General features: G+C 44.5%; 3 protein-coding genes across 3 annotated transcripts; 2 read left to right on the top strand and 1 right to left on the bottom strand.

Annotated features, from left to right (window-relative positions):
• Nucleotides 1–14,546: 14,546 nt before the first annotated feature.
• On the bottom strand, nucleotides 14,547–16,374 carry LOC308075695 (RNA polymerase II-associated factor 1 homolog; the record flags this gene model as incomplete). Its single annotated transcript, XM_080415643.1, has 2 exons — nucleotides 14,547–14,584; nucleotides 15,165–16,374. The coding sequence occupies 2 exons, from the start codon at nucleotides 16,372–16,374 to the stop codon at nucleotides 14,547–14,549; spliced, it is 1,248 nt and encodes a 415-aa protein (XP_080271769.1).
• Nucleotides 16,375–17,923: 1,549 nt separating this feature from the next.
• Nucleotides 17,924–19,402, top strand: LOC308075694 (NADPH:adrenodoxin oxidoreductase, mitochondrial-like; the record flags this gene model as incomplete). Its single annotated transcript, XM_080415642.1, has 1 exon — nucleotides 17,924–19,402. The coding sequence occupies one exon, from the start codon at nucleotides 17,924–17,926 to the stop codon at nucleotides 19,400–19,402; it is 1,479 nt and encodes a 492-aa protein (XP_080271768.1).
• A 583-nt stretch (nucleotides 19,403–19,985) lies between these two features.
• On the top strand, nucleotides 19,986–22,603 carry LOC308075693 (uncharacterized protein; the record flags this gene model as incomplete). The annotated part of the gene is made up of 2 exons (XM_080415641.1): nucleotides 19,986–20,624; nucleotides 22,532–22,603. 2 exons carry the CDS (start codon nucleotides 19,986–19,988, stop codon nucleotides 22,601–22,603), a joined length of 711 nt encoding a protein of 236 aa, XP_080271767.1.
• Between the last annotated feature and the right edge of the window lie 3,033 nt (nucleotides 22,604–25,636).

The following is a 25,636-nucleotide window of genomic DNA, read 5'->3' as shown; positions in this document are numbered from 1 at the left end:
ATGAAATAGAATAAACTTTACCCACACTGCGGGAATAGCTCTACCCAAACTCACTAAAGCTTTCCCTTCAAAGTCCCTGACTGTGGGAAAAGATCGTCAATGTGGCTTCAATGAAAATTGTATGTGGCAAAAGGATGAAGCCTTTGCCACAAAACCGGAACCAGCCACTTCCGCTGTGTTATGACCCTATAGGGTCATATATGTATTTTCCTGTGTGTTGCCCTATGTGTCTTTCCCCTCATTGGTGGAAAAAGTACTAATGTTTTACTTAAGTAAAAGTATCAATACTGCAATGTAGAAGTACTCTGTTACAAGTGAAATAAAAATGTACTTGAGTAAAAGTACAAAAGTATTGGTATCAAATATACTTAAAGTACCAAAAGTAAAAGTACTCAAATGTTTGAAAATAGCAGATCTACAAGCTCACAACGCGTTGCGATGCGACGTGTTGTGAGCTTGTAGATTGGCTATTTTCAAATAGACTAGGTATATAATTGGAAAAGTGGTTAATGCATGTTCTGCAAATAAAGTTTTTAATGAATTGTAGTGGGGTAAAAGTACAATATTTGCCTCTGAGATGTAGTGGAGTAGAAGTAAAAGTATAGACAAATGGAAATACTCCAGTAAAGTAAAAGTACCTCAAAATTGTAATTAAGTACAGTACTTGAGTAAATGTACTTAGTTACTTTACACCACTGTGTATGTGTGATTGATTGGTGACTGTGAGGAGTGACTGATGAGTACCAGCTGGGGTGAATGGTGACTGAGTGGTGTCTGACTGTGAGTGGCTAACTACTAGGTGGAACCGGCTGGTGATTGGCTCCTGTGACCAGGCTCACCAATAGAGACACACGGCGGACTGCAAATTCACGCCCACTATTGAGACAGCGCACCCACTCGAGGTGTGGCAGAACGATGTAACTGCATCTGTCAATGCAATCCATATGAGAGGATATAGTTACTTACTTTTGAAATAATCCTACATGAACTGGAGACGATATAGATTTGAATACAAATGTTTCCAAATGTATGGAGTGTCTTTGTCAACGTATCTTCTTGTTTTCTCAATAGTTGATGTGTTTCACATTTAATTTGCCACTTGAATGGGTTACACATAATGTTAACACAGCAGAGGAGAGATGGTACAAATAAATGTGATCATATTAAACCCATTTTAGCATCCCTCCATTGGCTCCCAGTGGAGTTTAGAATCAGTTACAAAATCTTACTAACTACTTGTAAGGCCAGGCTAGGTCCTGCCCCAGCCTATATCTCGGACCTACTCCCCCCTATGTGCCTACACGTAGTCTGAGATCCTCAAACCAGGCACTCCTGGACATTCCAAAAGGTCTGTTAAATACAAAAGGTTGCATGGCTCACTTTGCCAGCCTAGGCTGGCTCAGGGTGGAAGACAGGGTTAAACAACTAAAAATGGGTCTGGTCTTCAAAATTGTAAATGCAGATTTGCCCGAAATGCCCCGTATACCCGCATATCTGTATAAATACCTCGAAAAAGTTAGTGACACCCACAGCCACGAAACTAGAGGGAGCGTAAACAACAATCTGGTACCACCCACCCATAAAACAAACATGGGCAAATTCTCCTTCTATAGCACAGCCACCAAGGAATGGAATAGTCTAACCCCATCCCTCAAAAAATGCAGTTCGCTGGGCTCATTCAAAACAGCCCTAAAAACTCATCTTTCTGGAGGCCGAAAGAGGAGATAGTACCAGTTTCCCTGTAGACAGACGACCCCCCCCCCCTCCTCTTTTTTGTACATATTTTGTATTTCCTCATGCATTTTTTGTATATAATCGTTATTTTTCCATGCTTCACCCCCCCCCCCTTTTTTTTGTACATTTATTTTTTATTTTAAATTTTTTTCATGCTCCTTTTTTTTGTACATAGTTGTATTTTTTCTGTATTATCTGTATTTTCATGTTGATTTTTGAACTGTTTGGTTGCTACTATATATGTCTATGAAATTAATTCAAGGACCCCAACGGAAACAAGTCCGCAAGGACTTTTTTGGCCGGACCTTTTAGACAAAAGCATTATAAATGTAACTGTGTTGTTTTACATTCTTTTGCCTAATAAAAATTTCAATCAATCAATCAATGGCCTTCGCCTTCAGAGTCCCTACCCTTTGGAATGCCCTGCCCCTAGAGATCAGGCTCACCGAGTCTGTCCCCCGGTTTAAATCCCTCCTTTAAAAACACTTTTATAGATTAGCTTTTAATGCCCAGCCCTAGTCGATGACTTTAGTCTATCTCCACTGGTCTTGCACCAGTACGGAAGTGGTGTGTTCATGTGCATCTCTGCATTGTTTTCTGCATTGTTTTTAATCTTTACATTTTCTTTGTTTTGTGTATTTTCTTTTGCCGTTTTCTTTGTAAAGCACTTTGTAACTGTAGTACAGATAATCGGTTGGTTGTTTAGAACCGGACTCTGTGAGGTCTAGCTGGGTTGTAAGGCCAGCTAGTCTTCCTGGTACTCTGGAGATAGTTAAGATGATCTTCGAGCGTTGCTGAGGACACTCGAAGATCATCTTAACTCTCTATAGAGTACCAGGACGACTAGCTGGCCTTACAACCCAGCTAGACTTCACAGTGGCTATTGAGTCCGGTTCTAAACAACCAGCCGATTATCTGTACTACATGGTCCCTCGAACTGAGTGACGGATTCAAGGCTTACTGTGAGGGCAACCCATCAACTCCCTACCGGAGCCTCAGGCCGGTCTCGGCACGCAGGAGATTACGATCCAGGCCTGAACGGCAGTCCCATCGGGCGACCTGTTCAAGGCAGAGTTCCTTAGCGACCGATCAGGGTTCGGCACGCAGGGTTCGCTGATGTCAGACCCTGTATCTATGGCACGTCTTCGGTCTCTATGACGACTTCGTAGATCGATCGTCTCCATTTATGGGGATCTCCATATATAGGCCAGTGCTGGCAAGTATGCCCTGAACAGTAACCCAGTTTTGAGAGGTGCTATATAAATAAAGTTGTATTATTATTATTATGGCACACAGATGAGAAGACAAAGAATATCAACTGTTTAATACTTTCCAATAATTAGATAGGGGGGGAGTGAAATTATCCCCCAGCAGGGATAATTTCAGCAGCAATTATGACAGTTGCTGCTGTCAAAAGGTCACTCCTAGGTAAAAAACACTCTGTGTTTGAAATAGACACTAGTTGCGTTGCAACGCGGTGTGAGCTAGCTAGTTGATCGGCTACCTGCAAACGTTCATTGGCTACAACAGTTGTCGTCCCAGGGTCATCATCCAGTGAGAGAGAGTGTGTGTGTGTGTGTGTGTGTGTGTGTGTGTGTGTGTGTGTGCGAGAGCGATGTACGCATGTTGTACACTCCTCTGAAATATGTCTCCAATCTGGTTAATATGAGCTGAGTATGGCTGAGGGTGTTGTCTATGGTTACGACCTCCTTAACGAGAAGCAGTGCTTTATGACATAGTCTGTTCAGAGCAACAGGACAGTCTATTACACAGAGAGAGAGAGAGAGAGAGAGAGAGAGAGGGGGGAAGACTCAATGACTCAACTAAAGCATGGTATTGTGGATTGAGAAGATAATGGTTTGTAGTTTGGTATAGACCTGTCACTTATGTGAGTGAGATAATCCCAATTATTATTTGCATAATCGTCATAATCCTTTTCCACAATTAACTTTTTTTTTTTTTTTAAATAGCAGGCTCACAATGTGTCGCAATGCAATGCGTTGTGAGATTGTAGATTGGCTATTTTCACTACTTGTGTGCGTTGTAAGATGAAGAAGGGCATGCATCTATGAAAAAATAAGTTGTTAAAAGTTGAAATATGGAGATGCGAGGTTTCTGCCCGACAGTATGGATGATAATGAGAGTGATGGAGAGCCCGGGGAGGGAGTGTACATTTGTCTTGCCTGTCTGTCCGACACAAGCTTTTAAGAAGCCCTGATGAATTGGACATTCATCGTAGCTTATCGTACCGATATGCTAATTCATCAAAGTCACTAAGTGTTAAGTGTTAGGAGTTGAAAACTTTTAAAGCCCGTCCCCAGCTGTGCAACTGTGTTATTTTGTGAAGTTGTGTTTGCACTGTACACGCGTGTGTGTGTGTGTGTGTGTGTGTGTGTGTGTGTGTGTGTGTGTGTGTGTGTGTGTGTGTGTGTGTGTGTGTGTGTGTGAGAGTGTGTGTGAGAGTGAGTGAGTGTGTGTGCGTGTATTTTCGCACAGTTGTGTTTGTACAACTGTACGCGCGCGTGCGTGCGTGCGTAAGCATGCGCACGCACACCCTTGTGGACTAAGACAGATGGCCAATTCATTGCAGGTTAGCTAAGGTTGAGCTACAATGCAGCTAGTAGAATTTGTCAAATAGACACACACACACACTGAAGACACTCTCCCAGTAAACTTGCATAAAACTCACGAATCACTGCATTCTAACTAACTTTCAAACGGAAACTTTCCATTGTCTTCTCTCTCTCTTATGCACACACTCCACTCCACAGGCACTCAACAACACTCAACAACGCCCGCACGCACACACACACACACGTTTGTATTACTATACTTGTGTGGACATCAACATTTTACGATAGCAATTTCATAGGGGAGAGGAGAGGAGAGGAGGAGCATATTTTGAACTACACAACCCAAACCTCTACCAAAGTGGTCTTGCCCTTTAATGCAAAAAAAATAAAAAATAAAACATCCTATCACACAAATATCTGATGGCCCACCAGTAACTCTGAGGACCCCCTATAGGGATCCCGGACCCCCCCCCCCGTTGGAGACCCCTGGTCTGAACTAATGAAAAAAATCGATACGCTCAAGTAAAGTAAATGTGCCTCAAACTGGTCCTTAAGTGCAGTGCTTGAGTAAATGCACTTCCACCACTGACCTTGGCCTCGCCCTCTCATTCCAGCTGTGATTCCTCCAGGCTGACGGTGTCATGTAGAGCCTCTCCCATTGACACACTGCTTTAAGTGGAATGGACCGCCCCAGGGTGGAGAGAGAGAGAGAGAGAGAAAGAGAGAGAGAGAGAGAGGGGGGGGGTGAGAAGGGGAGAGAGAGAGAGAGATACATTTACCACCCACCAACTCGTTAATACAAGTGACAGCATAGGTCAGTGGAAGTGTGTGTGTGTGTGTGTGTGTGTGTGTGTGTGTGTGTGTGTGTGTGTGTGTGTGTGTGTGTGTGTGTGTGTGTGTGTGTGTGTGCATGCGCGTGTACTTGTCCATCTCTACTGTATCTATAAATAAAGGCAGAAAAGCCCTAAAATATATATATATTTTTTTAAAGGAAGACATTCATACAATCGGCGTACTATAAAACTATGATGTCCTGACAAGTATATACAAATGGCCGTGCGTGCACAAGGGCAGTTTTCACTGCAGGAGAGCACAGTGGCGCACTGGAGAAAAATTAAACGTTTGATATTGACAACGTGTTGTCGTGGGGCGTCGCAGGGGCCCAATGATTTCCTCTTGTGGTGGACATGTCACACTACTAAGAGGAAAAGACACACATTAATTTGTCGCGGAGTTCATAATCGGGCCCGACACAGGAATTTTGACGGGGGTGACAAATCGGGCTTCAATCGGGCTGAGATCATGTAGTGCGTACGGGCCTTTAGTGTCCGGATGAGGCATTTAGAAGATAGCCTTAGGGATTAGAGATAGAGATAATATATGCCTGATTTCGTAACACTATTGAAAGTGATATCTACCTCCCCCTTTGGCCTCGTGAAAGATGAATTTTCAGCGATGTTTCAAAAGGATGCCAGGGATCTACATTTTTTGAGGGATGGGGTCTGTAATCTGTTTACATTCTCCGTCAATGAAACGACTGTTGTGATTGGTAGAAAAATATCGTTTCCGGGGGGGGAAAAATGCGTACGGCGGAAGTCCCGCCCCTATAGACACTCTCTGCATTAGGTCGCGACCAGGCTTTTCTCTGACTGAGGGATGAAGGAAGCCAGAAGCAATAAAATGCCCGTTTATAAAAAATAAATAAAAACCTGTATCGTCAATGTTTGCCTGGCCAGACCGGCTCGCTCAAAACCGCCGCAGAACCCCCAGGGAAAGCAAAATGAAAATAAGAGGATTTTTATAATCCTATATTACATGTGGCTCGTGCGGTGTGGTGGGCCATCACATACGCACCGAGGTTGTTAACCCTTTAAGACCTGAGAAGATTCTAGAAAGGTCTTCTAAATCCAAAAAAAAATTTGAAAGAAAAACACAAATTTTTTTTCCTAGATTTTTCAAAAATAGCAGATCTACAAGTTCATAGCGCGGCACTCGGTGCCGCGCTATGAGCTTGTATATCTGCTATTTTTGAATAGCCTAAAGACATCTAAAGTGACACAGATGCGTTCCAGGTATCAATGGGTTAACAGGGGTGCAATTATGGAGACCACCTGAAATTGGTTTTTCGGGGCCCGCTCTGCACGGAGTGTCTGTCGCCATGTGGTGCCACGGGGCGGTGCCTCTCGCTCATTTCTCTCTGTCCCTCTCTTTCCTTTTTGTCCTCTTTCTCTCAACGGTAACCCATTAAGACCTGAGGCCTGGGAATAACGTGTTCCTTCCAACCAGGGAAACCCCCCACCCCCCCCCCCCCCCGCCTGTCAGGTGATAAGAAGCGGCTTGCTATAGCTCCTCGTGCATTGAACGAGGCATGAGCTCAGTTCTGGGCTCTCCCCATAATGGCAGAGGGAGAGTAGCGCCCAGGATTACATAGGCAATCGGCGCTGGGTGAAAAAATGGGTACAAAATCGTGGGATAAAAAATAAAAAAAGACCTGAGGCCGATTCTATGAATGAATGCCTTCTAAATCAGTGGTACTCAAACTTTTTCGTGTCAAGGACCACCCAGAATGATATGTATTTAGCCACGGGCCCCCCCTCCCCATCTGAAAATGTTTTAGCCCCAAGAGAAGATTCGTGTTAAAAAGGGTTATTTTTTGTAATCTAAAATTAGTAGATGTACAAGCTCGCAGCGTGGCACGAAGTGACGGGCTGTGAGCTTGTAGATCTGCTACTTTTGAGAACCACGCACTGTTCTAAACCACTGTTCTAATGTAAATCCTGAGCGTTTCCTGAAAAACATATACAGCTAAAAATCTACCACTTTCCCGGTTTTAAAGGGCTAATCCCCCTCTCTTTCCATCCCATTACACCTTTCACAGAGGAAAGGGAGAGTGTGACTGACCGACATGAGGCACGTTATGTCTTTTGAAGAGACACGTTTGTGTCATTCTTTAATAATTGTGTCTTTCTACACGACTACACCGCGAGCTCCAATCTCTTTGCACTGTCTGAGAGACCAGCTCAACCCCTCTGGAACTACAGTACATGGCTCTACGGAGAGAGAGATAACACAGAGGAACGTCTGGGAAGAAGACTGTGTTCTCCATCATTATCCCACAATGTCACACTGCATCTGCTGTTATACTGCCTCTTTGTGATCTGTCTGTGTGGCAGTGGTGCAGAGTGTTGATTTGGTCGACTAAAACTATGACGGAAAATGCTCGTCGACTACCTTTTTTCACTGACGAAAACTAAATTAAAAACTAAATAAAACTAAGCTTTGATGACTAAAACTAAGACTAAATATATTGACAATTTTGTCAACAGATAAAAACTAGACAAAAATGTTAGTGAGGGACGTAATTTTATGTTTGGTTGCACTCGGGTGTTGCGTTCTGAAAATAGCAGATCTACAAGCTCACAACGCGTCGCGCTGCGACGCGTTGTGAGCTTGTAGATCGGCTATTTTCAGCATGCAACCAAGTGTAAAATCAGCCATTACGACGCCATCAAGGCACCGCCAACATACATTTTAGTCGACTAAATCAACTGATTTAGTCGACTATAATTTTATGATATTTAGTCGACTAAAACTAGACAAAAACTAAAACATTTCAGATGACTGAAATATGACTAAAACTAAATGGAATTTTATTCAAAAGACTAGGAATAAAACTAAATCAAAATTTGCTGACAAAATCAACACTGCAGTGGTGTAAAGTAACTAAGTACATGTACTTAAGTACTGTGCTTAAGTACACTTTTGAGTTTTTTTTTACTTTACTGGAGTATTTCCCATTTTCCATACTTTTACTTCTACTCCACTACATCTCAGAGGCAAATATTGTACTTTTACTCCACTACAATTATTTGACAGCTTTAGTTACTTTGCAGATTTAGATTATTATCACAAAACATACATTAACCACTTCAGCCCTATATATATATTTCTGCCATTTGAAAATAGCCGATCTACAAAGCTCGCGATGCGACGCATTGTGAGCTTGTAGATCTGCTATTTTCAAAGGATTTTTATATTTGAAAACTTGTGGGAGAGAGACAGACAGACAGACAGACAGACATAAAATAAATAAAGAAATCCCTTTATTTACACTTACACCTAGGGGATTGGTAGGGCCGTCCCTGTTCCTTCTATACATTAACGACATGAATGCTGCCTGTAACTGCAAATTATTCCTGTTCGCTGATGACTCAGCACTCCTGATCTCGGGTGAGGACAAATAGCAGGTTGAAGTCACCAAAATCCGTACTTGGCTTGCCGATAACAAACTGTCGCTACACCTTGGTAAAACAGAATCCATTCTTTTTGGGTCCAAACATTCCCCCAGTAAGGTCAGAGTTGTTGACACCGTAAAATCTAGCAAAGAAGCGATCTATTTGGGCTGTATTCTTAACAAAAACCTTACCGGTGAAAGCATGGCAACAAAGGTGATCAAAAAAGTAAATCAAAGAACAAGATTATTGGGCAGAATTTCCTCTTTTGTCAACAAAAGTGCTCTCAGGACTCTTGCCGGGGCCCTCATTCAATGCCACTTTGACAATGCTAGACTAAGCTTCAAACCTCGCAAAACAAACTGATTCGACTACTTCTTGGCCATGACCTACCTTTGTCCCACACATTTTGCTAGCCTAGGATGGCTCAGGGTAGAAGACATGGGCTAAACAATAAAAAATGGGATTGGCTTTCAAAATAGTCAAGGCGACTTTGCCCTCAATGCCCTCATATCTGACTAAATACTTCCCAACAGATTTGCGACACCCACAGCCACAATACTAGAGCGTAAACAATGATCTGGTACCGCCCGCCTAGAGAACAAACGTGGGTAACTTCTACAGCGCTGCCACCCAAGTGCGAGATGCCCCTACCCCATCCCTCAAAACATGTGGTTCACTGGCATCCTTTAAAACAGCCCTGAAAATGCACCTTTCAGGAGGCCAAAGGGGGAGGTAATTATCACTTCTCCCTTAGACAGGCGACCCCCCCCCCCCCTTTCTACCCTGTACATAGTTCTTTATATTTGTGATGATATTGAATTGTGGTGTAATTTGTTTTACATGTTGATGAATTGAATACATATGGACTCCACTGGAAACAAGACCACAAGGACCTGTTTGGTGTTATGCTTTTAGACCAAGTGTTTGACTGTACTCTTGCCGTTTTGCATTTTTGTCTAACGAAATGTTCAATCAATGACTACATTGGGGAAAACATAACACAGTTGTTCAAAACAAACAAACAAAAAACAATACTACATCAACTACAACAATTTTTCTACAACACATTTGTCTTATTTGTAGTCGACGCTTTAATGACTCTGCTCATTACAGTATCAATGGCATAATAAGGGAGAGTTACTGTAGCTAACTAACTACACCCTAAAAATGTATGTTGAATATCGTCTCTGTCGGCTGGAAACCTCATATGTCCAAAACTGTTAAGGTCCTTACACACCAGGGGCAATTTTTTTCATGCGAATAATCTTTTCTTTTTTTTTTAAACCTTATAAAGTCAATGCAAGCTTCCACGGAGCGAAAAAGCGAAGCGAAAAGGCGTCTTTTAATTATTCGGAACGAGTCCGAATTTTGTGTATATTCGCATAATCGCCGGTGTGTAATGACCTTTACTCTTCGGGATTCAAATTCAAAAGTAGCAGATCTACAAGCTCGAAACGCGTCGCTTGTAGATCTGCTACTTGTGATGCTTCTGTGTGACGCTGTAGTATGATCAAGTTACGAAAAAAAAACACAAAATGTTAGAATGTGGAAATTCTACCCGACAACAACAGCGACATATAATTGCATATGCCTCCTCTGTGTTGTAGATACTCTCCCCAGTATATATTCTCTCTCTCTCTCTCTCTATCTCTCTCTCTCTCTCTCTCTCTCTCTCTCTCTCTCTGAGGAAACATACGTTTACATTGCCAAGGCAAAAGTGGAACAATCAAAACGAAACAAAGAACATGTACAATTAAATGGGAATAAGGAAATGTGTAAACATGGAGCTGTGTTACATTGCAACTTGGAGGGTAGACTATCTCACGAAACGATACAAATTGTGCATGTTCTGTCAGAAATAGTTATACATCCATATAGTAAAAAGTTAGCTTGGTATAAACGTTTTGAAACGGTTGACAGCAATATTTCAATGTTTTGCAGTCACTTGGTATAAAATCTCTGCGACAAATAGCAGCAATTTATTCAGATGTAATTAAAGTTTTTTTTTACCCATTTTTCACCCAGTGTCAATTGCCTAAGCTTTTAATCCTGGCGGCTACTCTCCCTCTGCCAGCCTGGGGAGAGCCCCGAACTGAGCTCATGCCTCCTTCAATGCATGAGCCGCTTCTTATCACCTGACAGGGGGGAGTTTCCCCGGTAGGACGTAGCGTAGTGGAAGGAACACGATATTCCAACCAGTTCCTTTCCCCTCCATCAGGCGCCCTGGCTGACCAGGGGGAGGCAGTATAGTGACCAGGATTACTGCATGATTTTGTGAGGGTACCTACCCTAGGGGACACGGGGAGAACATGCAAACTCCACACAGAAAGGCCCTTTTGCCAACCCCACAGGGTATATGGGTACAATTTAAAGGTAGTTGCTCTGTTCAAATGTACAGCATTTCTATGTACCTCGGTCTCTCTCTCTCTCTCTCTCTCTCTCTCTCTCTCTCTCTCTCTCTCTCTCTCTCTCTCTCTCTCTCTCTCTCTCTCTCTCTCTCTCTCTCTCTCTCTCTCTCTCTCTCTCTCTCTCTCTCTCTCTCTCTCTCTCTCTCTCTCTCTCTCTCTCTCTGCGTTTTAACTTAATAAACAGTAAACACATTTCACACCCCCGCCCGGAGGGCTCATGATTGATACCATGCTCTGCTGAGGTGAAGGACTAGCTCTCACATAATGGATGTGGCCATATACACTAAATGGTTTTGCATCAGCCATCAAAGGCAGCGCTGATGTGTTCACGGGCAAACGTAAGACATAAAGCCATTCGAGCTGAAAATTGTCCTTATACTTTATTTATTTTTTATTAAGCTAAATGGAGGGGGGGGGGGGGGGGGGGGGGTAAAGGTAAATTTAGCCTCCGGGGGGCTAAGACTTTACTGTATATAAGTTTGTTTAAACTTCTGGCTTCATATTAAAAGTTACCTCATGCCTAGCATCGGGTAGGTTTCCCACGTGCTATTCATCATAAAGGGAACGTTCACAGTCATAATGCAGTGTAGTTTTCACTTTCAATTTACTCCGGTTAAATGAAGATAAATCTGTCTCCTTTTGGCCCTCTGTACCGGAGGAATGTCATTTTAAATTACCCGGGATATGTGTCCTATAGAATTCCTAAGGCGTCAGCCGGAATGCTGGAAGTTATCTTTGACAGCGAGGTGAAGTTTAGGGAACAGAGGCAAGTCGCACGAGCTGTGTGGAAGTTAGTAGACATTTAGGCTATACTCGTATGGCTTATAGTTCTAAGTTAGAACATACAGCGGTGGAAAAAGTACTCGCATGTTTTACTTGAGTAGAAGTATCAATACTGCAATGTGGAAGTACTCGCTTACAAGTAAAAGTCCGGAATTCAAAATGTACTTGAATAAAAGTACAACAGTATCAAAATGTACTTAAAGTACCAACAGTAAAAGTACTAAAATGTTTTAAAATAGCAGATCTACAAGATTGTAGATCGGCTATTTTCAAACAGCCTAGATATAGAATAGGGCTAAAGTGGTTAATCTATGTTTTATAATATAATAATTTATATCTGCAAAGTAACTAGTAACTAAAGTTTTCAAATAATTGTAATGGAGTAAAATAACTATATTTCCCTCTGAGATGTAGTGGAGTAGAAGTAAAGGTATTGAAAATGGGAAATACTCCAGTAAAGTAAAACATCCTTAAAAAGTGTACTTAAGCACAGTACTTGAGTACATTTACTTAAGTTACTTTACGCCACTGGTTCTAAGTTATTTATATCGGGGGTCTTCAACGTTTTACAGGCCAAGGACCCCTTAGCTGAGAGAGAGAGAGAGAGATGAAGCAGGGACACCCCACTACATGTGTTATGGTATTGTGTTGCAGATGAATCGTTTTCATAGATTTGGTGGATAGCTTCATAGACTTGTTTGACAGAACTATCATCAGTGAAGAATTTGTGTTTTTTTTTGTTTATTTTACGCAATATATTTTCTTTATTAATATGAGTAACATACTTTGCTTTCACAGAGTCACGTTACAGTGTGAAAACTGCTGAACGTTGGTGAACGCCACTTAGAGAGGTGTGTGTGTGTGTGTGTGTGTGTGTGTGTGTGTGTGTGTGTGTGTGTGTGTGTGTGTGTGTGCGTGTGTGCGTGTGCGTGTGTGTACGTGTGTGTGTGCACGAGTGCACTGTACGCACATGTGCGAGTGTGTTAAACTTGTATTACAGACGACTCTACCGGCAAACTCGGGGGAAGGTCATGGAAGGATTAACACACAATACACAAGAGACTAACACACACACACACACACACACACACCAAAGTTATTACTACTACACTTGTGAGGACGTCAGCATTTGTCTAGCCGGTGGGCTAAACCCCCAAACTGAATCTTTTCCTAATTGTAAACCCGACTCCCCAAATGAAAAATGTCCTCGCAATGTCGATTTCTCAAATTCTACTATACTTGCCAGGACATTTGGCCCTTAGAAGTACAGTAATACAAGCACACACACACACACACACACACACACACAGTGGTGGAAAGTAACTAAGTACATTTACTTAAGTACTGTACTTAGGTACAATTTTGAGGTATTTGTACTTTACTTGAGTATTTCCAATTTCCAATACTTTTACTTCTACTCCACTACATCTCAGAGGCAAATATTGTACTTTTACTCCACTACAATTATTTGAGAACTTTAGTTACAAGTTACTTTTCAGATATAAATTATGATATTATGAAACATACTTTTACCACTTTTGCCCTGTTTTATACCTCGGCTATTTGAAAATAGCCGATCTACAAGCTCACAACGCGTCGCTAAGCGACGCGTTGTGAGCTTGTAGATCTGCTATTTTCAAACATTTTAGTACTTTTACTTTTGATACTTTAAGTACATTTTGATGCCAATACTTTTACTCAAGTAAGTTTTGAATTCTGGACTTTTACTTTTTATTTTGCAGTATTGGTACTTTTACTTAAGTAAAGAATTTGAGTACTTTTTCCACCACTGCGCGCACACACACGCACACGCGCACACGCACACGCACACACACACACACACACACACACACACACACACACACACACACACACACACACACACACACACACACACACAGACCTGGGGGGACCCGCCATACAAGTTAATCCAGTGTTAATCCTGACTACATTCATCACCCCGTCCACTGCTATCTGTCTTCCCTTAACCTTTGCTTTCTAAAGCAGGTAGCTATAATCCTATGCCTTTAAACTGGCTCTGCTCCGCTCGGGGAGCCCGACCCGACCGCACGATGCAGCAGCGCTCCAAATGATTGGGGGGGGAGGGGGGGGGGGGGAGAGTGTGCAACAAGCCTTTGTGCAATGAAGTCCATGACCCCGAAGATATCCCCGCTCTGCAATCTGCAAGTAAAGCATTCTACATTCATTCCGTTCGCTTACGCCGCGCTGCAGGTGTTTCCAGTGGTGGGAGAAAAGTGCTATTTTTTTTTTACTCAAGTAAGAGTATCAATACTGCAATGTAGAAATACTCTGTTGCAAGTAAATGTCCGGAATTCAAAATTTACTTGAGTAAAAGTGCAAAAGTATTGGTATCAAGAGAGAGAGAGAGAGAGAGAGAGAGAGAGAGAGAGAGAGAGAGAGAGAGAGAGAGAGAGAGAGAGAGAGAGAGACAGAGACAGAGACAGAGACAGAGACAGAGACAGAGACAGAGAGAGAGAGAGACCACTCTTACCTTCCATCAAAAAACAATCAAATACTACCATGGTGATTTGCATATCAAAAACCCAAGGAACTGCGCAAATGAACATTGCAGACAGTGGTTGCGTATCAGTGAGGGGAGGTCTTCTGGGCCTTTGACACATGGGTTGCCACGCAAAAAAGGCTTAAATCCCCAAAACAGGAGAAAAAAATGAGAAATGGCCGTCAAGGAGTCGTCGAGGAGGAATGGTCAAATAAAAGGAGTAAAGGGAGAATAAAATGCGAGAACAATGGTTTCTATTATAGCATGCTAACTTTCCTGGAAGAGAAAGCCTTCAGTCTCTATTAGCCTGGATTCCCATCGATGATGTCACTGGTAGGCGCAGGTTTCTGAGACAATTAGTGAGGACCAATTACATGAATATATGTTGAAAATTAGTTAAGTGGTCCTTACAGTCCTATTTTAAAAAAATAGCTAAAATAGCCGACCTACAAGCTTGTCTCGGTGGGATGCGTTGTGAGTTTGTTGATCGGCTATTTTCAAAATGTTTGATTTATTTTTCTATTTTTTTCTCCATTGGCATTTACTGACAATGTTTGAAAATTTGCAAGTTTTTTAATTGTCTGATTTGTTGTTGTTCAAAGGGATGCCACGTTTAAAGTGATTAAGAGAATATTGTGGAAACCTCATGTCCAAAACTGTTACTTTAAAGAAAAAAAAGAACCCCGTTTGTCACCTTTTTTGTCCCTGAAACCCCATGTTTCACCTCCTTTGTCCCTGAAACCCCGTGTTTCACCTCCTTTGTCCCTGAAACCCTGTTTTTCACCTCTTTTGTCCCTGTTCCCTGTTTGTCAGCTCCTTTGTCTTTCATTCCCCTTGCCGCCACCGCCCGCCTCCTCCTCCTCCTCCTCCTCCTCCTCCTCCTCCTCCTCCTCCTCCTCCTCCCCATTGCTCCCGGCCGAGTTATTGTCATCGTCGTTATCCTCCTCAATGTCGTCATCGGTGCCGGAAATCATCCTATCTGTATCTTCCACTGAAACAAAATCTCTGCCACTCTCCAGCTGAGCTCTACGAGCCTCTTGGGCTCGGAGCTCCTCCTCGCTCAAGTCTCTGTGCTTACACACGAGCACGGTGTCCGTGGTCGACTGTGCTCCTCCAGCCTCATCGGGTCTCCTCTTACCCAGATGCAACCTGGTCTCGAGCTCGTTGAAGTAAACGCCATCGCCGTCTCTGAAGATGAAGAGGTAGTTCCCTTCAAAGTCCTCGCTCTCTTTGTTCTCCACCTCCCGGTTATATTCCCGAGCTATATTGTAGTCGTACGGTTCATCCGGCGACGTGCGGTCCGACTCCTCGTCGGCATCTCTCTTGCGCTTACGGAGAGTTTCCTCGCTGGGCAGGAAGTAGCCCATGAACTGATCTCCTTCCTGGTCCGTCATACCTTTGAGGATGGCCTGAGACATCATCTCCACACCTGCAGGTCCCGACGTGTTTCTAGGTGCGGGATCAGAGTCGAAGATGACCTGAGCACACGGGTTGACCCACATCTTGAAGTCAGGGAACACGGGCAGCACCTCCAGGGGAGTGACTCCGGCCTTGCTGTGGTGTTGTCGGGGGATGGATCCCCGAGCGTCCTCAAACGTCTTCTCAACGGCAGAAATCTGGCTGTCTCTGTCCTTGTAGATTCCCTCTGTGGAATGCTGTTTGTCAGACTCACCGACATTGTACTTAGCCTTCCCATTGGAGACACTGTATCTGTTAACCTCCGTAGAGACTGTGTACTCTGTTTTTCTCATCCACGGGACCACCTTGGCGTGCTGCAGAGACCTCTTCGAACCGAACAGCGTTTGGACGTCCTCTTCCAGCAGCGTTTCGTCGGCCTGACCCAGGGTAGCGCTCGGGTCCACGCGGTAGGTGTCTGGGTTGATGAGATCGATTGTGACCCCGAGGTCGGGTTCCGTCAGGAGCGCGTGTTTGTGCTGATTCTCCAGAGAGGTGGCTTTGTACCGAACAAACCTCTGCCGGTCGAACGTATACGCGATGCATTTTGGATCGAAGGGGATGTCGGGTAGACTGTTGCAGTATTTCACCCGACAGGACAGCCCTGACCTCTCTGGAACCGCGGTTCTCCGTAAGGAGCTCTGAGTCTGGCCGGATGGATCCATGATCTCCGCATGAATCGTTCAGAACCGAGAGCACACTTTCTTTTAGGCACAAAATACAATTAAATATCCCATATTTGGGAAAGACTGATGCCATCAATAAGACGTCATAAATACGATGGCTTCATGCCTTGCAGTTTTAAATTAGCTCCCGTTGTAAGGGTTGTAAGGCCAAATACCCGGGTTAGTACAGAGGGTGCTGAACTCTACTGGTGAGAATTTGTCAAAGGTCTTGAAGATCGAGTCTAGAAGGATGTACTCTTGATTAAATCTAGGTCAAAGAGTTGAGTCTTGGAGATTGTTGGAGGTTCTGTACTCAGAGTAAAGGGGACTGGTTGTCTGAAGCCAAGACCGGCCACAGTGGTGTCCGATTAGAACTTGAATCAAGATGTCTAACCTGTGTAGTTTGAAGGGTGGTCCAAAGGAACCGGTGGCAGAAGCCAAGGGAGTATGATCTTGGAGATCGGAGATAGTTGGAGATTCTGGAGATCGTTGGTTGAATCTGAAACTATCGCTGATATTTTGGTACCTTTTACAGTGCATCACTGGAGGTTCAGGTCAGAGACGCGGCCCTCACAATTATGTTGCACTGCCGATCTGACCAATACGCCCATATATGGGCGTATCAGAGGCACCCAGGGGACACATGTGCAAATCGGTGTGGTTCATCATCATCAGCAGCATTGTTTGGATTATTCTAACTAGCCCATACCCGGTCGACCCAAGACGGACACCAAGACGGACGGACAGACAGAGGTTACTCCAATTATATAGTAGGATAAGAGAACACGTTGAACCCATCTGTCTGTGTCCCGTTTGTGCCCATGTGGAGGTCTCTATCTGTCTGTATACCTGTGTCCCTTTTATGCCCATATATGGAGATATATGTATCTGTCGTCTACCTGTGTTCCTTTTATGCCCATATATGGAGATATCTGTATCTGTCAGTCCTTATCCCGTTTATGCCCATATATGGAGATCCCTGATGTCATGCCATATATGGGCATGCCCATACATGGGCATATCGATCGGATTGGCGGTTCTGGAAAACCGCCTATCTGCACGACTCGGCGCCGGGCACCACTTTCCCTCGAGTCCTTGCCGATGCGCGCACCAAGTCAGTCAATCCCATATACTGTATGTGCATGACCATATATGGGCATAACGATTAGGATCTGTGGCTCTGGACAACCGGATCTCCATATATGCCTATATACGGGCAATGCCTTTTACCAGTTTCAAACTCTCACCAGAAGAGAGATCAGCACCGTCTGTGCTAACCAGGGTATTTGGCCTTACAACCCACATACTTTCGTGTTTCTACAGAGCCCTTTTCCACTACAACGTAAGGGTATTGTTTCAAGCCAGATAGCACTGTAAAGGATATTCCGTTGTTAGTCACCAAATAGAAAATATTGGAGGGTGGGGTCGGACATCACTGGTTAATAAAGTTAATAACAGCATCCCTGCAGTGGCTACCGGTTACCATTTAGCTATATTTGACAGTAGAGTTGCAAAGAAGATGAGCATCCATGAAGTGACATTTCACTAGATGAAGATGCAGAGGCTATTGTGCCTCTCCCCAGGGAGAATCACATGGCTGTGCCGGTTTCATGGCGGTGTTGTACATGGGCTTGTAACGTCTGCTTCCAACCCAAAGGTGTGTATCGTTGGAGGAGGTCCGGCGGGCTTCTACACTGCCAAGCACCTGATCAAGGCCCGGTGCGATGTGGAGGTGGACATTTACGAACGACTCCCCGTCCCGTTCGGCCTGGTCAGGTTCGGCGTGGCCCCCGACCACCCCGAAGTCAAGAACGTCATCAACACCTTCACGCAAACAGCGCGGCACACCCGCTGTACTTTCTACGGCAACGTGAACGTGGGGCAGGACGTGAGTGTGGCCGAACTGCAGGAAGCGTACCACGCAGTCGTACTGAGCTACGGAGCAGAGGGGAACAGGAGAATGGGGGTGCCTGGAGAAGGTCTCTCTGGCGTGTACTCTGCCAAAGACTTTGTGGGCTGGTACAACGGACTGCCTGCTGACAGCCGGTCGAGCCCGAGTTTAAGCCATGAAACGGCTGTTATTCTCGGACACGGAAACGTGGCTTTGGATATAGCGAGAATATTGCTGTCTCCCGTTGACGTCTTAAAGAAGACCGATATCACTCAGCGCGCCCTGGACGCCCTTGCAGAGAGCCGGGTCCGCAGGGTGCTGCTCGTGGGCAGGAGAGGACCCATGCAAGTAGCCTTCACGATTAAGGAGCTCAGAGAGATGGTGAATCTGCCCGGCGGCACCAGACCCGACATGGTGCCTGCCGAGTTTGAGGGTGTTGCAGACGACCTTAAAGAGGCACCGAGGCCAAGGAAGCGTCTGGCAGAGCTGATGCTTACGACCGCCCTGGAATCCAACGGAGAGAGGGAGCGGGAAAGACGCAGCGAGGCCCGTGTTTGGGGTTTACGCTTCTTCAGGAGTCCCCTCGAGGTCCTGCCCTCCTCCTCCAACCTCACCAAAGCAGCCGGTATCCGATTGGCTGTCAACAGACTCGAGGGGTCAGGTGACGGAGCGTGCGCGGTGCCCACAGGCGAGGTAGAGGATGTGGCCTGTGGCTTGATCGTCAGCAGCTTTGGCTACAGGAGCCTCCCCATCGACTCGTCAGTGCCGTTCGACCCCCACAAGGCCATCGTCCCCAACACCGTGGGCCGTGTCCGGCAGGCCACGGGACTGTACTGTAGCGGGTGGCTGAAGACGGGTCCCAGCGGAGCGATCGCCGCCACTGTTATCGACAGCTTGGATACGGCACGCAGCCTTCTGGAGGACCTGGCCTCGGGAAGCCTGGACGTGTCTGCTGCCGCCAAGTCCGGCTCACAGGGAATCGGTGCCCTGTTTGAGAAGAGAGGGGTGAAGCCTGTGACCTTCTCCGATTGGGAGAAGATCGACCAGGAGGAGATCAAGAGGGGAGAGGCGAAGGGGAAACCCCGGGAAAAACTGCTGGAAGTGGAGGAAATGCTTCGGGTGGCCCACACAGCGTGACATAAACCATAAAAAATTGTTTTGTATAATCTGTTACCGGTTCACTGGCAGTTCAGCCAGTTGGGTACACTAGCAAATGGCAACACAGAACCGCGTGGGGAGGGTTAACCCATTCGATCCGGGAACGCATCTGTGTCATTTGCAAAAAAATGCTATGCAGAAAAATAGCAGAATCGCCCGACAGGGTGATTATCCACCTCTGCTCCGCGTCGGTGGATAATCACCCTGTCGGGCTTTAAATTTCAACAATGACCACCTCCCCATACATTATCCCTTGCATATATTATATCCCAATCTGCCTGTCCATCCACCCATCCTCTCTCTCTCTTTTTGCCGATTATGTGGGGGCACACATGCAACCTGTAGGCCCCGGCCCACAAGTTGAGAACCACTGATCTATGACATCACGCATGTATGACGGCGGTACTATGACGTCAGGTATGTCCATATATAGGCATAATCCGTCCACACAGCTGACTATATATAAAAGCTACTATTGTCCATATCATATAGACACATAGACGACTCCATAAAGTCAATGTCTGTGTTTCAACCCGAGGTGATAACAACGACGACAACGACAATGCCGAGCAAGAAGAAGAAGTACAACGCCAGGTTCCCGCCGGCGAGGATCAAGAAGATCATGCAGACGGACGAGGAGATCGGCAAGGTGGCCGCCGCCGTGCCGGTCATCATCTCGCGGGCGCTGGAGCTGTTCCTGGACTCCCTGCTCACCAAGGCCTGCCGGGTCACCGGCTCGCGGAACGCCAAGACCATGACCACGTCCCACCTGAAGCAGTGCATCGAGCGGGAGACGCAGTTCGACTTCCTCAAGGACCTGGTGGTGTCCATGCCGGACATGGGGACGACGGAGAAGGAGTCGTCCTCCTCGGATCGCCACCACCACGCGGAGGTGGGGGGAGCGAAGGACACGAAGGACAAGGTCCCGGGGCGCAGAGGGAGAAAGCCCGGGACCGGTCGTAAGAAAGGAGGCGCAGGAGGAGCAGCGACCATATCCTCCTCCAAGGTCAAGAGGAAGAGGAAGAGGCCGAGCAACGAGTCGGAACACGAGGACGACTCCGAAGACGGCGAGGCCACGACGGACAGGGAGGAAGAGGAGGAGGAGGAGGAGGAGGAGGACGGCAACGGCTCACAGGCGAGCGCCAACCTGCAGCCGTCGGCGTCCGGCTTTCACGGCTCGGACGAGCCCCTCCTCCTCCCAGTACCTGCCAGTGGTGTAAAGTAACTAAGTACATTTACTCAATTACTGTACTTTTAAGTAAAATTTGTAGGTACTTTTGACTTTACTGGAGCGTTTCCAATTATCAGTGCTTTTACTTCTACTCGGCGACATCTCAGAGGCAACATATTCTACTTTTACTCCACTACAATTATTTGAAAACTTTAGTTACTAGTTACTTTGCAGATATAAATTATTACATTATAAAATATACATTAACCGCTTTAGCTCTATTTTATACGTAGGCTATTTGAAATTAGCCGATCTACAATCTCACAGTGCGTCACAGTGAAAAAAGTATGCGATGCGACGCGTCGTGACCTTGTAGATCTGCTATTTTCAAACATTTTAGTACTTTTACTTTTGATACTTAAGTACATTTTGATACCAATACTTTTGTACTTTTACTCAAGTACATTTTGAATTCGGGACTTTTAGTACGCGAGTCGCCGCCGACCCGCGGGAGTGCCGTGCCCAGCGCTGAGTCGATCGGATAGGCGGTTGTCCAGAACCGCCAGATTTGGCGAATTCCCCACTCCTGGCATTTGATTACTTAGTCGTTCCACTTTCCACTCAGTGCAAAATGTGCATCTACCACTGCACAAGGAGTTTAGGATCCATGCCCATATATGGTCATATAATCATAACTTTGGGGATCTCCATATATGGGCACAAAAGGGACACAGACAGACAGACAGACAGACAGACAGACAGACAGACAGACAGACAGACAGATAAAACAGGTACTCTGACAACGGGTAAAACGGGCATTCCATAACAGGGTGGGATATGCATTCCTCATTTGCATCGCTCCCAACTTGCCATCGTTCCCGAGTAGGCCGGTGTCAGTCTAGTCCAATAAAGGTAGAAAAGTGCAAAAGATATCTTTAAAACACATGGAAACTTTTTTTTTTCCCTTTGGAGTCCCAACCATACACTGTAAAATGATCAGTCTTGATTTAGCTCTGAGGGCCTTATCTATGTCCTGCCCGGCGCCAGTGGCGTAAAGTACTGTACTTATGTAAAAATTTGAGGTATTCTTACTTTCTTCAGTTATTCACAATGTTCAATACTTTTACATCTACCCCACTACATCTCAGAGGGAAATAACTTTTACTCCACTACAATTATATGAAAACTTTAGTTACTAGTTACTTTATGGATGTGGATTATTATTACAAAACATACAGTAAACACTTCAGCCCTATATATTTCAAATTTGAAAATAGCAGATCTAAGAGCTCACAATGCGTCGCGATGCGATGCATTGTGAGCTTGTCGATTGGCTATTTTCAAAAAATATTGTATACATTTTGAACTTGTGAAATGGGACATTCTGCACAACGAGTACTTTTACTTTTGGTAAATTAAGTATAGTTTGATACTTTTGTACTTTTACTCAAGTACATTTTACATTGCAGTATACAGACACAGTTAAATTCATGCCCTGCTGTGCCCCTCAGTTCTGCCCAGTAACATCAACATAATCGTTAGCCTCATAGCAGAATTGTAATATGTTGGCCAAATTGACTTTTCTGCCCTACTCTCCACTAACATGCTTCTTCATTGCGCCTTATTGCCAATGTCCTCAAAATGCTTGTTACATTCCAAAATGACTTCGGCAGAAAGTGCATTTAAGACAACTTTCTGACAGAAATGGCAGAAATGTTTTTTTGAATGTAACAAGCATTCTGATAGGCTTTAGTGTTAGGAGAGTAGAGTTAAGCAGATATAAATAAAGGCAGAAAAACATGACTTAGGAAAAACGTGTTTTTTACTCATGATTGCCTAAGTCACCTAGATGACTCAGGCAGAAAGTTATTTTTTGTTTATTTCCTGAAATACAAATATGACTTAACAATATCACAATCTTTAATTTCACGGTGAAGCCTGTTCTGCTGAATGGAACAGAGAACCTGGAGAATGACTGTCACCACCGTGAAGATAATCCAGACATTTAACAGTAACTAGCCTCAACATGTGCTGGCCGGACACTATCAACAACCAGGAACCCGGAATTTACTTCATTTATTTATCTAGTTAGTCCCCTAGGAAAGTGGTTCTCAACCTTTTCAGGCCGTGACCCCCCAAAAGAATCATATTTGAACTGGGACCCCCCCCCCGCCCCCACCCTGACAAGCACTTGGAATTGTAGGAGTGGAGGCATTACACTTAGTTCGACTTGGTTCCACAGATACATATTGTGCAAATAGCTGATCTACAAGCTTACGATGCCTCACATTGCGAGGCATTAGGAGCTTGCAGATCAGCTATTTTCAAAATGTTTGCCTTTTCAATTATTTGCCAATTTGGCCAACGTTTGACCAGTTTTTTTTTGTTTATAGCATAGTTTGTTGGTTACTTTTGATGCAGTAATGGTCTTTTTTCATTTATTTTCATTTATTTTCTTTTTTACCGTCATCTTTTTTTTACCATCCCCCATGGGTGTCCCGCCCCACAGGCTGAGAACCACTGCCCTAGGAGGTTTTACATAATCTATTGAGAGGCCATTCACACTTCAACAATAGAGTGCAAATAGAGTGTAGACTTATTTGACAGCTTTAGTTACTAGTTACTTTGCAGATTTTGATTATCACAAGACATACATTAACCGCTTCAGCCCTATATATACATTTCGACCATTTGAAAATATATTTCCGCGCAGCTCAACGGTGAGATTTCTGGCACCGAACGCAATCTGTTATTATAAAATTCAGTTGTGTATCATTGCTGTCGGGCAGAAACTCCATATTTCAACATTGTGTATTTTTTTCGTAAATGAATGCCCTACTCGATCACACTACAGCGTCACACAAAACAAAAGCATCAAAAGTAGCAGATATACAAGCTCAAAACGTGTCGCGTGCGAGCTTGCAGATCTGCTAGTAAAGGGGGGGGGGGGGGGGGCGCATGCTACCATTTTCGGTGATCACTCTCTCGCCACGGTGGTTTGAAAACTACAACGTGACGTCACTGAGCCGCGACTCACCGCTCACCTCAACACATCTCTCTGTTTTTTACTAACCGAAATCACCGGACTATGAGCGCCTAGTATCCAAACCGCCGTTTCGGTCACAAACGGCGATAGGGTGAGCATGCAGAGGCCTTAACCCATGGAACGACCTGGAACGCATCTGTGTCACTTTTTCATTTGAGCTTAAAAGTATTATTTTACACTTTGGCTATTAAAAAATAGCAGATCTACAAGCTCATAGCACGGCACCGAGTGCCGCGCTACGAGCTTGTAGATCTGCTATTTTTGAAAAATCGTGAAAATGTGTGCAAATCTTTGAATATATATTGTTTAAAGCGAACATTTTGAACTCTATTCTTTGCTTCTGGGGGGGTCCCTGGAACAAAACATTTTGAGATGGGGGTCGGCGGCCAAATACATATCATGTTGGGGGTCCTTGACATGAAAAAGTTTGAGAACCACTGACAGAAACATACGTTTTTTTCAGAAAACTGTTGGGATTTAGAACACATTTGTAGAATCGGCTTCAGGTCTCAATGGGTTAACAGTTTTGAACATATGAGGTTTCCGCCGGACAGAGACGTTATGGACTTTCATGCTGGCCTGCACACTTGTCCTCAGCCCTAGTAAGCCTTGAGTTCAGAGCACAAACTTCAGAACTGTTTCATTGGTTTTTCCAATGGAAACAATAGTAATTGTTCCTACAGTATATTGTTCCTAAAGTAACGTTTCAAACCAACTAGGAAGCCATCAATGGGACACGATTATCCATTTGACATATATTTTCTTATATGCGGCCCAAATCTCTAGTTATTAATAATAACAGGCCTTTCCAAAGTTTCAACCCATTAACACTTGCACCTGCAGGCTTCACCGTGGAAAGACCTCAAGCAGACATATCATCCCACTGCTACCCCTGCTAGATCCAATTATAGCAGGACATTGATAAATAGTTTAATTGAATGATAAAACTGACTGAATGATATAAATATCAATTATGGATATACAACATTACAGATCTATATGTATGCTAAATATCCCGATTGCAATACGATACACAATATGATTCAAGTGTAGCAACAGTGCTTACACCTCGACGAACATGGTAAGTTTTGTAACCGCCGCAGAAAATTCGGCAACCGACGAAAGCGGTAAAGCTTTTCATACTGAAGACTTTACACACTTTCAATACAATGAGAGACAAGCAAGCAGGTATAGGGACATCATGTGACATGTGAGCAATCAGATACAAGCGTGTGAGATTGTCTACCTTTTTTCCTACATATTGGTCAGCCCCAATACAATCCCAACGCCAAATAAAAAGGAAAAACAGCGCCCTCTGCTGTTTTTTACTTATTCACTTGGCTCTGGGACAAGCTCAACGGAGCAACCGTGCACAAGGAAACCAGGGTTTTTGGTTTGCCTTCAGCGCTCCACTTCCGGTGGTGCGACTATGTTTTCATTCCCACTAACAATATTTCTCCACGGAACACTAACACCAATTCTCCCAAAGAACATGGATCGTTTTGGTTATAAGCCCACTTCTTTCTATGATGAAAGAGCAATTTAAAATGTTACTAACTTTCCGTGGTCTTGTCGGCTTCGAGGACGCTATTGTTAAATGAGTTTCGGCTTGTTTCTAGTGGGGAAGGAACGGCACACACGCAAATCCCGCCCACTACATTTGATTGGGTAAAGCGCGGCCTGCTTCCTGATCTGATAGCACGCCCACGTTTAACCAATGCGCACAGGTTGTCAACACGGCTACCGACAGATTCAAACGCAGAGCAGAATCTGTTCTTGAGAGATTAGCCCCAATATAAATCAGTAACCTGAGGGCTTACATGTCTCCATAAGGGGCCTGTGACATTGCTACAGTACATCCAATCCAGAGGGTCGGTTTAAAGTTTGACCTCCTGTCGGTGACAGAGAAAGAGTAGGTAATTGAAACTCTAACACTCGGAACACAAACCAGGCTCTCCCTCGTGGGAAACAAAATGGCTAAATGTAACACGTTTAC

Source organism: Gymnoscopelus braueri (genome assembly GCF_963280865.1).
Source record: "Gymnoscopelus braueri genome assembly, chromosome: 20".
Taxonomy (NCBI): Eukaryota; Metazoa; Chordata; class Actinopteri; order Myctophiformes; family Myctophidae; genus Gymnoscopelus; species Gymnoscopelus braueri.
The sequence above is the reverse complement of the archived record's forward strand: the minus strand, read 5'-3'. Positions and strand labels throughout refer to the sequence as shown.